At 39.3% G+C, this 12385-nt stretch overlaps 1 protein-coding gene across 1 annotated transcript; it reads left to right on the top strand.

Annotated features, from left to right (window-relative positions):
- Window positions 1-530: 530 nt before the first annotated feature.
- APOH (apolipoprotein H) lies at window positions 531-10067 on the top strand. Its single transcript, XM_006273001.4, has 8 exons — window positions 531-648; window positions 1501-1677; window positions 2439-2535; window positions 5234-5310; window positions 5940-6128; window positions 6757-6936; window positions 7926-8123; window positions 9499-10067. Exons 1-8 carry the CDS (start codon window positions 585-587, stop codon window positions 9567-9569), a joined length of 1053 nt encoding a protein of 350 aa, XP_006273063.1. The 5' UTR covers window positions 531-584; the 3' UTR covers window positions 9570-10067.
- Window positions 10068-12385: the final 2318 nt, after the last annotated feature.

Here is a 12385-nt window from a genome sequence, read left to right as displayed (position 1 = left end):
CTGAGTTAGATAAGTTCTCAGTTATGATGGTTTCCAACATAGCACTGTACACCGTACAAAAGAAGTTTAATGGTACTTTTGCCAAGCAAGTACAGTGGGAGCAGGACGAGATAGGCCAGAAAATCAGCTCTGGAACCATCTTGGATTCTTAACCCTGAAAGGTTCAGAGGTGCCTTTTAATGGCAGAGGAAAAAAATATGCAGATAGAGTCAAACAGAAGAGTTTCTGTTAGCAATTCCATTGCTGGGCCACTTGTGCTACCCAAAATATACCCCCTGCCATGAGGGAACTTTAAGTGAGTCCCTCTGTGCTTGAAAGATGACAGAATGACATGATTTGAGGCAGAGATGAAAGATCTTCAAAACAGATTAAAATATGTATTCCCATAATATCTACAAAACAAACATGTGATGATCATTTTAGCCTCTGTTCCCAGTAATCTGAGATCGATTTTATCTTTTGTTTACTAGGATTAGAGTAAATAAGAAAAGTTAATTTTTAGCCATCGTTTTGTGAATACCTTTCTTTTTAAGAAACGAAACATTTAACTGAGGGTCATTTTGAAAGCTTGGAAGCTGGCAGCAATGTATTCAACGGTGCTGTTCTTGTGGATAGTTACTCTGACGCACTGTGTTCTTGCAGGAAACAGTAAGTGTCTCTCCCTTTCTAATAGCAAAGAATATTCGATAGGCCAAGCTTGCAGCAAGGACGGAAAACCTGGAGATTATGGCAGTTTTACAAACCTCTTGACTTTTGCAAGTAGCTGAAAAGATCTTAAAAACTTCTCCTCCTTGTCCTCCTCCTCTGTTTCTTCCTCCCTCGCATTCCCCAGTGGGAAATAAAGTTTTATAAGACAGATGCAAAAAGAGAAGGCAAAGGAAATTAGTATTAGGAACAAATATCATGCAAACCTAATTAGTGGAAGGTCATAAATTATTTGGCTTCTGTAACCTGAGCACATTAATACCAGGGTTTTCTGCTTTCCTCCTTTCTCCACACAAGCTTCCTGAGATATCCCTTCATTCTGCTTTAAGCCAAAGTCTCTGTGTGACTGCCCGTCTCCTCCTCCTCTCAGGGGTTCTTGTGTCCCACTCCTCCTGCCTGATCCAAGGTTTTGTGTATCCCTCCCCTCATTGAACACCAGTCACCCTTTTTGCCCTGTGGTTTCCCAAACTGGAGCCCTCCATTCTTCTTCCCCACCAGAAGTTTGTTGCCAGTCCTAATGGCTAGGAACTATTTATGAAACTCCCCTTCCTGCCCTGCTATATCTTTCCTTTCTATCTGGCAACCACAAAGTCTATAAATATTTTTAAACTGTCCTGAGGCTCAATCTATAGAAAATTACAGACAGGGAAATGTCACATGTGTTAAGAGCTCATGACATTTTATCCAGTTTTAATAATACAGTAATAAAAATATCTATTGTCCAGTTTGATAACTGATGCAACAAGTTCTTCTGCATTGTACCCCTTTTATCGTTAAGTGGTTCCTTTCTTCTAGTCTGCCCAAAGCCACCTGAAGTGCCATTTGCGACAATTGATGTAGATAAGAAAGAATATCAACCTGGTGAAGAAGTGATATATACCTGTAGGCCTGGTTACGTCCATCAGGGCGGCACAAGGAAGTATGCTTGCAATTGGTCTGGCAGATGGCTTCTTAACACGATGAAATGTACACGTAAGTAACCCGTAGGTTCCATTCCTCGGCGTTGTATCACAGAATTGACAGTTGTGCATTGGTCTATAAATGCGGTGTTACGGATCGTGGAATGTGTAATATTATAAAATGTGGCTGTTTGGCTTTCTGTGTACTCTACTTCTGCATTTCTAAGAGCACTGAGCACAAAACCAGCATCTAGTTGATTCTCATGCCTGTTACGGCCCCTCATTAAGGCGTTGCACACTTGCTTCACTTTCTTACTGTTTTCCTCAATCCAAAACAAAATGTTTGAGATAGGAAATGTGTTGTATGTGTTGTATTTCTATATGTATTGAAAAACAGTTTACAAAATCAGTAAGTAATGTCACAGCTCAGCTGTTTTATCTTCAAAATGGGATACCTCATTTGTTCTATCATTTGTTTAAAGTATATGAATTAAATGTTGACAACTTCAATGTTTATGGTGCAATTTGTTTTATTTTTACAACACTTGCATTTACTGCAATAGACACCTTTGAAATTAATTTAATTTCATTAGAGAAAATTATTTTATTCAAAAATTTGCATAATTATAATTTGGACAGTCACTCATCCAAGCCAGTCACTGATACATTTGCAAATAGCTTAAATATAGCTTGATTTCAAATAAAAAGTATAAAGACTCATGAATAAAGAAGTGTAAAAACTTGACACCATACTTGCATACAATCAAACTTGCTAGCATCGTTTTAGTTTTATAGATCACAAAATAATACACTCTTCCATTGTCTTTTAAACAGCAAAGAAATGTCCATTTCCTGGACTGCTGGAGAATGGAAAAATTTCTTTTACAGAATTGACCTTTCAGAGTACTATAACTTTTTCCTGTAATCCAGGGTAAGTCCTCATATTACTAGACCCTAGTTCTTTTCTGGTGTCTCTTCATCTCTAAACAGCCCCCCAGGTTCATACCCCACTAATCCACCCAACATTATGCTACTGCACTTGAATAGTTTATGGGAGACTTCACTTTTTCAAGACAATGATTTCCAGAAATAGAAATAGTCCTAACAGCAGAAGAAACTTTATATAAATCTTTATTCTGCACTACTTTTCATCTGCTTTTGAAATTCCCTTACTACATCATGAGATGAATCCTACAGCAGAGATGGGCTAATCTCCTTCTATGTCTTTTTTGCAAGAATGAAAATATGAAATTAACCCTAATTTGATCTGCATGCAGCAGTATAACATACTGCCACCCAGGGCTGGTTGGTTTGAACAACTGATTCTTTTGCCAGTTTTGGAAATGAAAGATAAATTAAGTGAATGTTGACCATGAAAACCGTAGAAGCATGTGTTTGAAAACAGCACACTGATTGAACCAGGGGCACATAGTGTCATGGTTCAGATAGAGCTGTTTCCTTGTTTTGAAGTGCTATAAAGTAAGCACTGAAATGAGAAAGAAATTAGCATAAAATAATTGTGCTGAAAAAAGCAAGGCAGAAAAGGTTAAAAAAAAAAAAGGAAATATGCCAAAATATACTTAACCACAATTTAAACTTGCAATCGAAGAATTATGCTTCAAACACCCTGTTTATATATACGGTCATTTGTTGCACATGGGCAGTAGATAAACTCTCAAATGTTATGGAACAAGGCAAGGAGGCCTCATGAAAATACAACTTTACAATGAATAACACCCAAAATATGCTGTTCAAGGTGCGCTGTATTATTAGTATGTCAAATGCAGTTTGTATCCAATGCTTTTTATTATACGTATAGCAAAACAATACCTATTTGACATTTTAAGAACACCTACAAAACCCAGCCCTCTGTCATGAGTAGTTTTAGGCCTAATGTCACCAATGATCAGGGAGGGAGAAAGAAGAGCAGAGGGTATCACAAGCCAGCTGTGACTTGTCCTCTTCCCCAACTTCCTGAGTCTGGAGTCGTTTCTTACCGTGCTCTAAGGCCTGGAAATGTATTGTTCTTCAAAGACAAAATTAGGTTTTAATGCTTGCGATCTTAAGTAGAATAAGTAGTTCTGAATCAGATCAGTGTCCAAGTGAAAGAAGTGAATTTTGGGGTGAGGATTAAAGGAGAAGAGCTCTTTTAAGAATTGGAGGCATGAAGTTGTGTGTGAAATGAAATACAGCAGCTCAAGGATGAAGGCATACTGTAGAAATGGGAGGAGAGGAGGAAGTGGGAACTGCAGCGTAAACTGAATAAAGTTTTGCAAACCCCTCTTATAAATACAAGTTATCTCCATCACTATACTACAGCAGGGGTGTCAAAGATGCAGCCCACAGGCCAGATCACATCATCCGGCCCCCAGTGTCGGCCCTGCATAGGGTCAGTCTGAGACCCCCGCATGCTGGATCCAGCACCCGTGGTGCCTGCTCCAGCTGGTCCAGGACTGTGACACACACACTGATTGGTCTGGGACACGAGCTGCATGTGGCATCTACTCCAGCCAGTCTGGGGCAGCCACGGCATGCACTGCAGGTCCTCGATCCAGCACGCACCGGGGAAGGAGGCTCCGTGGTTCCCCTGGATGCTGGATCCACTCTGGTCGGTTCAGGACTGTGCCACATATAGTGTCCACCCCAGGCTGGCTAGAGCAGATGTTGCATGCATCTCACACCCTCATCTGGCCAGAACAGACACATGTCCAGTGCAGTCCTGGACTGGCTGAGTGAGCACCGTGGGCCCTGGATCTAGTATGCGGAGGGAAGAGGGGCTTTCCATGGACTTATTCGTCTGGCCTGTGGACTGGTCCCACATCACCCTGCAGATGAGTTTGACACTCCTGTAGTACAGTATATAGGCAGTATATAGAATAAAAGCAATATAAATGCAGCACTTTTTTGTTAGGTATCCATCTAAAATTTCTGATATAAAGATATTTCAACTGGTGTCAGACAAGCATATGATTCTTCTAATTTGTTCATTCTACTGGAATAAATCATGACCAAGTGTTTTTCACCTGTGACATTCATGGGTGAGTCACAGACTGGAATACGCTGCAGAGCATAAATGGATGAATTCAAGTCACTTCCCTGAGAAACAGAAGTGAGATGAGCAATAAATAAAGGTAACTATGACACTGAATGTAGTAATTGGATTTGATTGATGGACTTAAATTTTGCTAATGATAATTTACTAGTTTCCAGTGTGTAATACTGAAATGACAGAAACAGGATAAGCATTTCATTAAGGATTAGTATAAGGATTTAAGAATAACAAAAAGCACAAAGGTCTGGAGATAAGCACTTTAGAAAAAATGCAAATGAGAATTAAATTGGGCTGTACAGTGGTCTCCTGGCTGAGTTCTGTAGCGCAGTAACTTAACAGTCACTGTCAATATAATCATCCTAAAGAACTACTCCCAAGAAACCATGCGTTATGCTAGCAATCAGAAATCAATACTCTTCTCTCACATACACTTTAATTATTATATAAATAGATGTATCAAATACAATTTATGGTTGAACGTACAAGAAATTAGCATCCCAAATCAAATGTCTCTTATTCAGTCATATATTGTAAGAGTTCTTAAAGCTTCCTAGTAAATGGATCTATTTCTTCACAGGTACATTCTCAATGGGGCAAGGATTAGCCAGTGCATGGCAGATGGAAGATGGAGCGGGACTCCACCTCACTGTCAACGTATGTGTACTAAAGAAACACACTGAGCCTTATTCCTGTTTATACCTTTGCACATGGTTCCAGTATTGTAAAAGGGGTTTAGAATACATTCACACCCATGCTAAGGTCTCTTTATAGTGTTAGAACGAGGTACAGAGGAGTTGGTATAAATCAGAATCAGGTTTTCTGTCTGTGGCTTGAGAGAGATGATTGGTTTTGGTGTTGGGTGTCTGGACTCATTATAGAGAAGTGTTACTAAATGACTGGTTTGGACTTAGGAACTTCTGAATTTTAATACTGCTTCAGGGATGATGCAGATCTCCTTTCTCTTACGTTTCCCTGCCACTTTGATATATCTCCTTTGACACATCCTTCAAAGATGTGAACACCTTGATGACAGAAGTGCAATATATTGGAAAAATGTTATGTATGTTTATATTGCCTGCAAAAACTACATTGATTAATGAATTACAAACATAAAGGTTACTGAGCCTTTTATTTATTCTAATTAATTTAGCAAATGTATTCCTATTTTGCACTGTGCAATGTAATTCTTTTATAGACATAATGCTCTGGGTGATATTCCTCCAGGAAGGAGTAACAATTTGGGTTTTTAAGATGTGTGGAAAATCAATGTTCTACTTTTCCAGCTGTGACTTGTCCTCCTCCCAAAATTCCTGAATTTGGAGTAATTTCGTACCATACTCTAAAGCCTGGAAATGTATCAGTTTTCCAAGACATGATTACATTTGAATGTTTACCATCTTTTGCACTTCTTGGAAATGAAACAGCTATGTGTACGGCTAATGGGAACTGGAGCAATATACCAGAATGCAAGTGTAAGTAAATATACAATTAATAATTTGATTGACTTTTAAAAAAACCCTTAGAAAATATCTCGAAATGGTATGAACATTTTTATTAATTTGGCCCTTATGAATTAATAGCACAACAACTTCTTATATCTTGAATATTGTTATTGTGAAAAGCAGAATTACAAATGAAAGCTGAATGCTAACAGTGACCTCAAGATTGCACAAAACAGGAAGTTTTCTGCCCCAGAGTGCCTACAATCTAACATTACACAAAAAAATGCAACTCTATTTAAGTTAACACTCTTTCACTGCTGTGAAATCAGAATCAGATACCTAAAGCATAGCAAATCCATTCCAATATCTAAATAGCAGGAGTAAACTATCACCTAATCTAAGAAGTACGAATCTAAATCCTCAGTTGGTGTAAATTAATACAATTTCATTGGCTTTATTGGAGCTTCACTGGAGCTACACTAAATTAAATGATCTTTGGATCTTCCCAAGGTTTGGAGGGAACATGGTTCTAAACCAAATTTTTATTTTTGTTTCCAATGTTTTTAAGTTTACTAGCTCTGTATCTATGTAAGAGACTAAAGGAAATCAAAGCCAATGTGTTAAATTGTACCATATTTTCTTTGGTTTTGCACTACAGATGTAACATGTCCAACTCCAACAGGAATAGAAAATGGATTCATAAATTTGGTTGTTCGAAGAACATATGGTTATAAGGAAAGAGTCAGTTTTGGCTGCAATGGTAGATATGTGCTAGACGGGCCCAGAGAATCAACGTGTGAAAAAACAAGTGACTGGTCCATAAAACCAACTTGTAAAGGTAAGACTGTGCATCAGAAACCACTCATCATCCTGAATTTTCCTAAACGTTTGACCAGAAGAAGTTGATAAGAAATAATCTCAGAGAACCTGCCATTTCGAAACAGAGCAGAAAGACCCAACATAGGAATTCTCAGGGCTCTCAGAACAACATTAAATAACTATATGCTCCCCAGTAAGAGAATACAACTGGCTTCAATGACCATGCACTCAGATTCTTCCTTTATTCCTTTTACTTTCTGTCTAAGTTGCCACTTTGCATGTAAGCCAGATGCATCTAGAAACTATTGCTTGTACAGCCATGTCAGGGGTATGATTTTTTTTTCAATATTTTTACCTAAAGCCTGAATGTAGGCACATTTGTACTGACATAATAAGACTTTGATAGAGCTTATTTTATTTGGGGAACCAACTTAACCACACTCGTTGGTATGAGCTGTATTTATGTCAGGGAGATTTGCTGATACAGCTGTACTACCAAACATACTTTAGTGTAGATTTGGCCTCAGTCTCTACAATTTGAAATCAGAAAAGAATATTTTCTATGATGATGTAATTTAATCTACTTCCATCCAGATTGAGACATACCACTTTTCAAAGATTAACACCTTTTCTACAACTAAGCAAGAAGTGACATTTATCTTTCTTCATTCATCAAGTATACATGGTATTGCATACATACATTGCATACAAGTATACAAATCACTGTTTTTGAAATAAGAGGTTGGGCTTTTCAAAAGCAGTTAAGTGACTTAGGAACACAGTCCCATTGCCTTTCAATGGGACATTAGCTCTTAACTCGTGTAACCACTACCAAATATCCCATTCAATATCTGTATTTCAAATATTTGCTCCTTTATGGACAACATCACTGACATTTTACACCAAAATGTTACTTCTGTACTTATCTTACAGGATCTAGACTATTTATTTTTTAAATTCAAACCCTAATGAAATGGTAGTACAACTTAAATTTGAACTGTTTTTCAGCACCATGTAAGATACCAGTTAAGAAAGCTACTGTGTTATACAAAGGTGAGAAGGTAGCAGTTCAGGATGGCCTTAAAGAAGGAATACAACATGATGAAACCATTTCCTTTTTCTGCAAAAATAAAGAAAAGGACTGTGTCTATACTGTGCCCACTTCGTGTATAGATGGCAATCTCACAGTTCCTGAATGTTTCAAAGGTATGAACCTGGCTACTTTAACAAGAGTGGTTAAACCCTGAGTATGTGGAACAGTGTTTTCATTTACTCCCAAAGAAATCTAAGGTATTCATCCAGAAAAGCAGTAGAAGGCTATAAAAGGGAAACAGCCTTAGCTATGAAAATGTTTAGATAGCTTTGTCTAAAGGTAGTTTTGTCCACAGTAGACACTGTTTAGAGGTTGTATGAGCAAATAAGGGACAAAGCTGCAGCCAGTAACTTTGTGACTAACTACATTGATGGTCCAAAACTTTCCTTGGAAGGCACTGCTGCTTCTTTGAGACTATGAACCATGGGACAGGCAGTCCTTGACTTACAATGTTTCAAGTTACAACATTTTGCATTTACAATGTTTATAAATTGACACCGTTTCAACTTAATGACATCAGTTTTGACTTTACAATGCTTGATCCGATGCAACGCCACGCCAGCAAACATCTGTTTGCTGTGTCGCTCATCTCCCTGGAGAACAACTGTCCAAACTTCCTTGGACGCTTTCTTTAAGAAAGCAGATGAGACTCCAGAAAAACCTGCAGCCAGGACTCCTGAGAAGACTCCAGCCAAGAGCCCTTCAAAAGGTCCAGCAAAGTCACCTCAAAGAAGTCCTTCCAAATCAATATAATTGCTATTTACAATATAAATACATTAGTGTAGGTATATTACTCATCTATAACTGATTGAGTACAAAATTCTGGGGTACTTTTAGTGAAAATAGGGTATCGGGCCTTGGTTCAGGAACCAATCCCCCATTTGTAACATTGTTTCTTATGAGAACATTGGTTCTGAGTTACAACGTTTAGACTTAAGACACGGTTTTCAGGAACCAATTGTGTTGTAAGTCCAAGGACTGCCTGTATTTGTATCCTGAGGAAGAATTACAACCTTGCACTGGCTTATGCTAGGCCTATTTACTCCGGTCTTGCATAAAGGTTATGGAGAAAGAACAGGCAAATATTGTATCTGAATTATGACAAAAAATATCGAAGGGTGAATGTTGTCTTAATTGCAGACATGATCCTGGGGAGTTCAACTGAAAGTGAAGAACTTTTCAACAAGAAATATCTGTATTAATAATGAGAGAAAGACAAAAGCTTTTTGGTAGTAGGATATGCTTTGTGTTTAAGTTACTGTATTTTATTAAGTCTGCTCTCATAGTATGTCCCTTTTTCAAGCTTCACTTCATTTGAAAAGGCGCGGGGAGGGACCTACATAATTCCCAGTGTGGGGTGACACGCTTTCATATTTTGCATGGTTCACACTGGCAGCGTTTACCTTTCTCTGCCCTCCTATGCACTACTCCTACGGTCCAGACATTGTAGTAATATCACTTAAATTAGTAACTTTTTGTTTTTAACAGAACGTGGATTCTTTTCAAGTGTATTCAAGAAGGACTATGCAGAAAGGACACAATGTGAAGACGTCCCGTGAATAAAAAAAAGATGCAGTAATTGAAATGGCCATTTTACTGAGCTAAAACATAAATGGCAAGGTTTTTTAGGTGTCATTGAGTTTAACGCCTCTCTGCCAATGCAAGACTATATCTTGCAATATAATTTCAACTGCTTTGCCTGATATCCTCCTTGCCAATCTACTTCACATTCTAAGACAAAGTATTTTAGTCACAAATTCTTAAGATGTAGTCCAACTGTTCCTTTTCTCACTTTCTTCTCACTTTTTCTTATGCACCCTTTTCAGAAAACCTTCAGTTCTCCTTTTGTGCCTAAGTCCTACAAGTGTTTGTAACTGGTTCTCAGATTTCCATCTCTAACATAATAATCATTTTAGGTAACTTATTCTGTATACTTATTTCTTTTTAAATACTGCCTACTAATTAGCCAAATCCTTTAGCTCTTACCTGATTTTAAAATACAACTTTTAACTTTATCCACACAATGCTCATACTCATAATAAAGTTTTCTCAAAATATATTTGTAGCATTCATTTTTTTGACATTTTCTTGCATATTTTTCTATCGACTCTGACATTTAAGTACAAAAATGATTATCTCAATTTATTTTGCAGTTTTACTTAAAGGTTGTTTTGTACTTTTGCTTTTTTTATCTTTCTAGTTGGTAGATCAGTCTGAACCCTTGAAAGCATTTGTCCAATGATTAGAGGGAACTGAGACCCAAGACTCCAGGGCTCTACATCCTGATCTGCTACTTACTCACTATAGCGTCCTTATTTTTGATTAATACTGTTTCACTTTGCACACACTCCTGCTGACCTGGACTGTCCCATCCTCAGATCAGCACAAGGACATGGCCATGTGCATGTCACATGGATGAGTAAGCCACTCCAATTACAAGAACTTCCACTGTGTTCTCTGCAGAGAGCTCTGCACCTTTACAGTTGATGGAGGGGAAGAGGGTTAAGATCAGCGGGGCTTAGGACAGAACCTGCAGAGATAATGTTTATCATCATTGCCCCTCTGGTCCTGCAAAGAATCCCTTAGGTAAGCTTATATGACATGACACTGGTATTCATTCTGCAGTCTGTTGCCAATTAAGCAGGAGAAGCACCAGAAACCATAAAATGAGCAAAGATCCCGAGACTATGCAGATAACTTTAACCTCCTAGAGATTTGTCAGGCTCTGTAGGGTCTTGTGGCAAGACCTATGACCTATTCTCTGGAAGCTAAGGGTGGGGATGGAAAGGCAAATCTATCCCCCTAATAAAATGTTAGGAGAGAAACTCTATCTAGGAATCCTTAGAATAGGGGTATCAATTAATTGTGATTAATGCACAGAATTAACACATTAATCCTTTGTGTTAATTTTTTAAATGTGTTAATTACACATATGGTCTTGAAGCCTGAACCTGGGCTCCGCTCTGCTGCTGTCACCGCCGCCTCCTGGCCACCCCATCGGGCAGCTGTGGCAGTGCAGAGGACTACAGTGCAGCCGGGGTGCAGGCTCCGGGTGGCTGCAGTGGTGCGGGGGGGCACGCAGACACAGACATGCAGCTGAAGCCTGCAAGTGGTTGAGAACGCAGCCCAGCAGCATATGGAGTAGTGCCCAGTAGGTAAGTCTGTGAAGGGGAAGGGGCATGGGGGGAGCAGATCGAGGGCCCCATGGTGAAGGAGGGAGTGGGGCAGTGAGGCTGTGGTGAATGGGGCCCCAGGGCTGGGGCAGGTCGTGGCACAGAGCTGCAGGCAGCTAGTCCAGAGGTGCGGGGGGGGGGGGGGGGGGCTCTTTCCATTACACACACCCCAGGGGAGGCATGGGGGGGCACGTGTCCCCTGGATTTGTGTGCAGGGTGGAGGCAGGCTGCTGTGCGATTAAAATCACTTTTCCTGACACAGGCAGAGGGTTGGACTCAATGATCTTTTGAGGTCCCTTCTGAACCTAGCATCTTTGAATCTGTGAATAATTGCAACTAATTTTTTTAATCATGCACCTAATCGTGATCAATTTTTTTAATTGTTTGACAGACCTACCTTGGAACATCTTCCTATTCCAGAACCTCTTTCTACTGTCACAAGGTGACCTTTTAAAAAGGGACTAGACTCTAGCTTCTGACTGATGATCAAACAAGTGTAAAACCCAGCAAGTGGTTCAACTTAGGAGAGCCCCAGAAAGAAAAAAGGCTATTGTGGGAACCTTGCTATTGTACGGTGATGCAAGAGAAAAATCTGTGGGCTCCTACTCTGTGCTTTAGTCAGATAAATGAATAAATGAACTGACAAACAATGTCAACACTGTGTTTAAATAATAAACCAAGCCCTTTCCCAAAGTGCCTGATTCAGACTCTGGATGTGGCCTCGGCACTTTTTGGATGCAAGTAATCTGCATCCATGCCAGTTTGGATGGAACAGAATGCTCTGTCCCATCGAAATGAAGGGACTTGCACAGCATGGTATTATTTAAGGTGAATAATGGGGGCAGAATCATAAAATTAAACTTTCTAGTCTCAGTTGCTCTACCAAATAAATCTTTATGAAATATAACGATCACTTGCAGATGTATTACTGGAGAAATTGTCCGCAATCAATCAGATGAGATTCAACAATGACAAGTGCAAAGTTCTGCACTTGGGATGGAATAATCAACCGCACGCACAAATACAGACTGGGAAGTGACTGGCAATGCTGCAGTACTGCAGAGAAGGACCTGTGGGTTACAGTGGACTATAAATTGACCACCAACAAACAGCGTGCTTTTGTTGCAAAAAACCCCCCAAACCAACCAACCAACCAAAAAAACACCCACAGCATACTGGGTTGTTTTAACAAGTGTGTCACT

Source organism: Alligator mississippiensis, chromosome 8, assembly GCF_030867095.1.
Source record: "Alligator mississippiensis isolate rAllMis1 chromosome 8, rAllMis1, whole genome shotgun sequence".
Taxonomy (NCBI): domain Eukaryota; kingdom Metazoa; phylum Chordata; order Crocodylia; family Alligatoridae; genus Alligator; species Alligator mississippiensis.
This window is presented reverse-complemented; position numbering and strand designations above follow the sequence as displayed.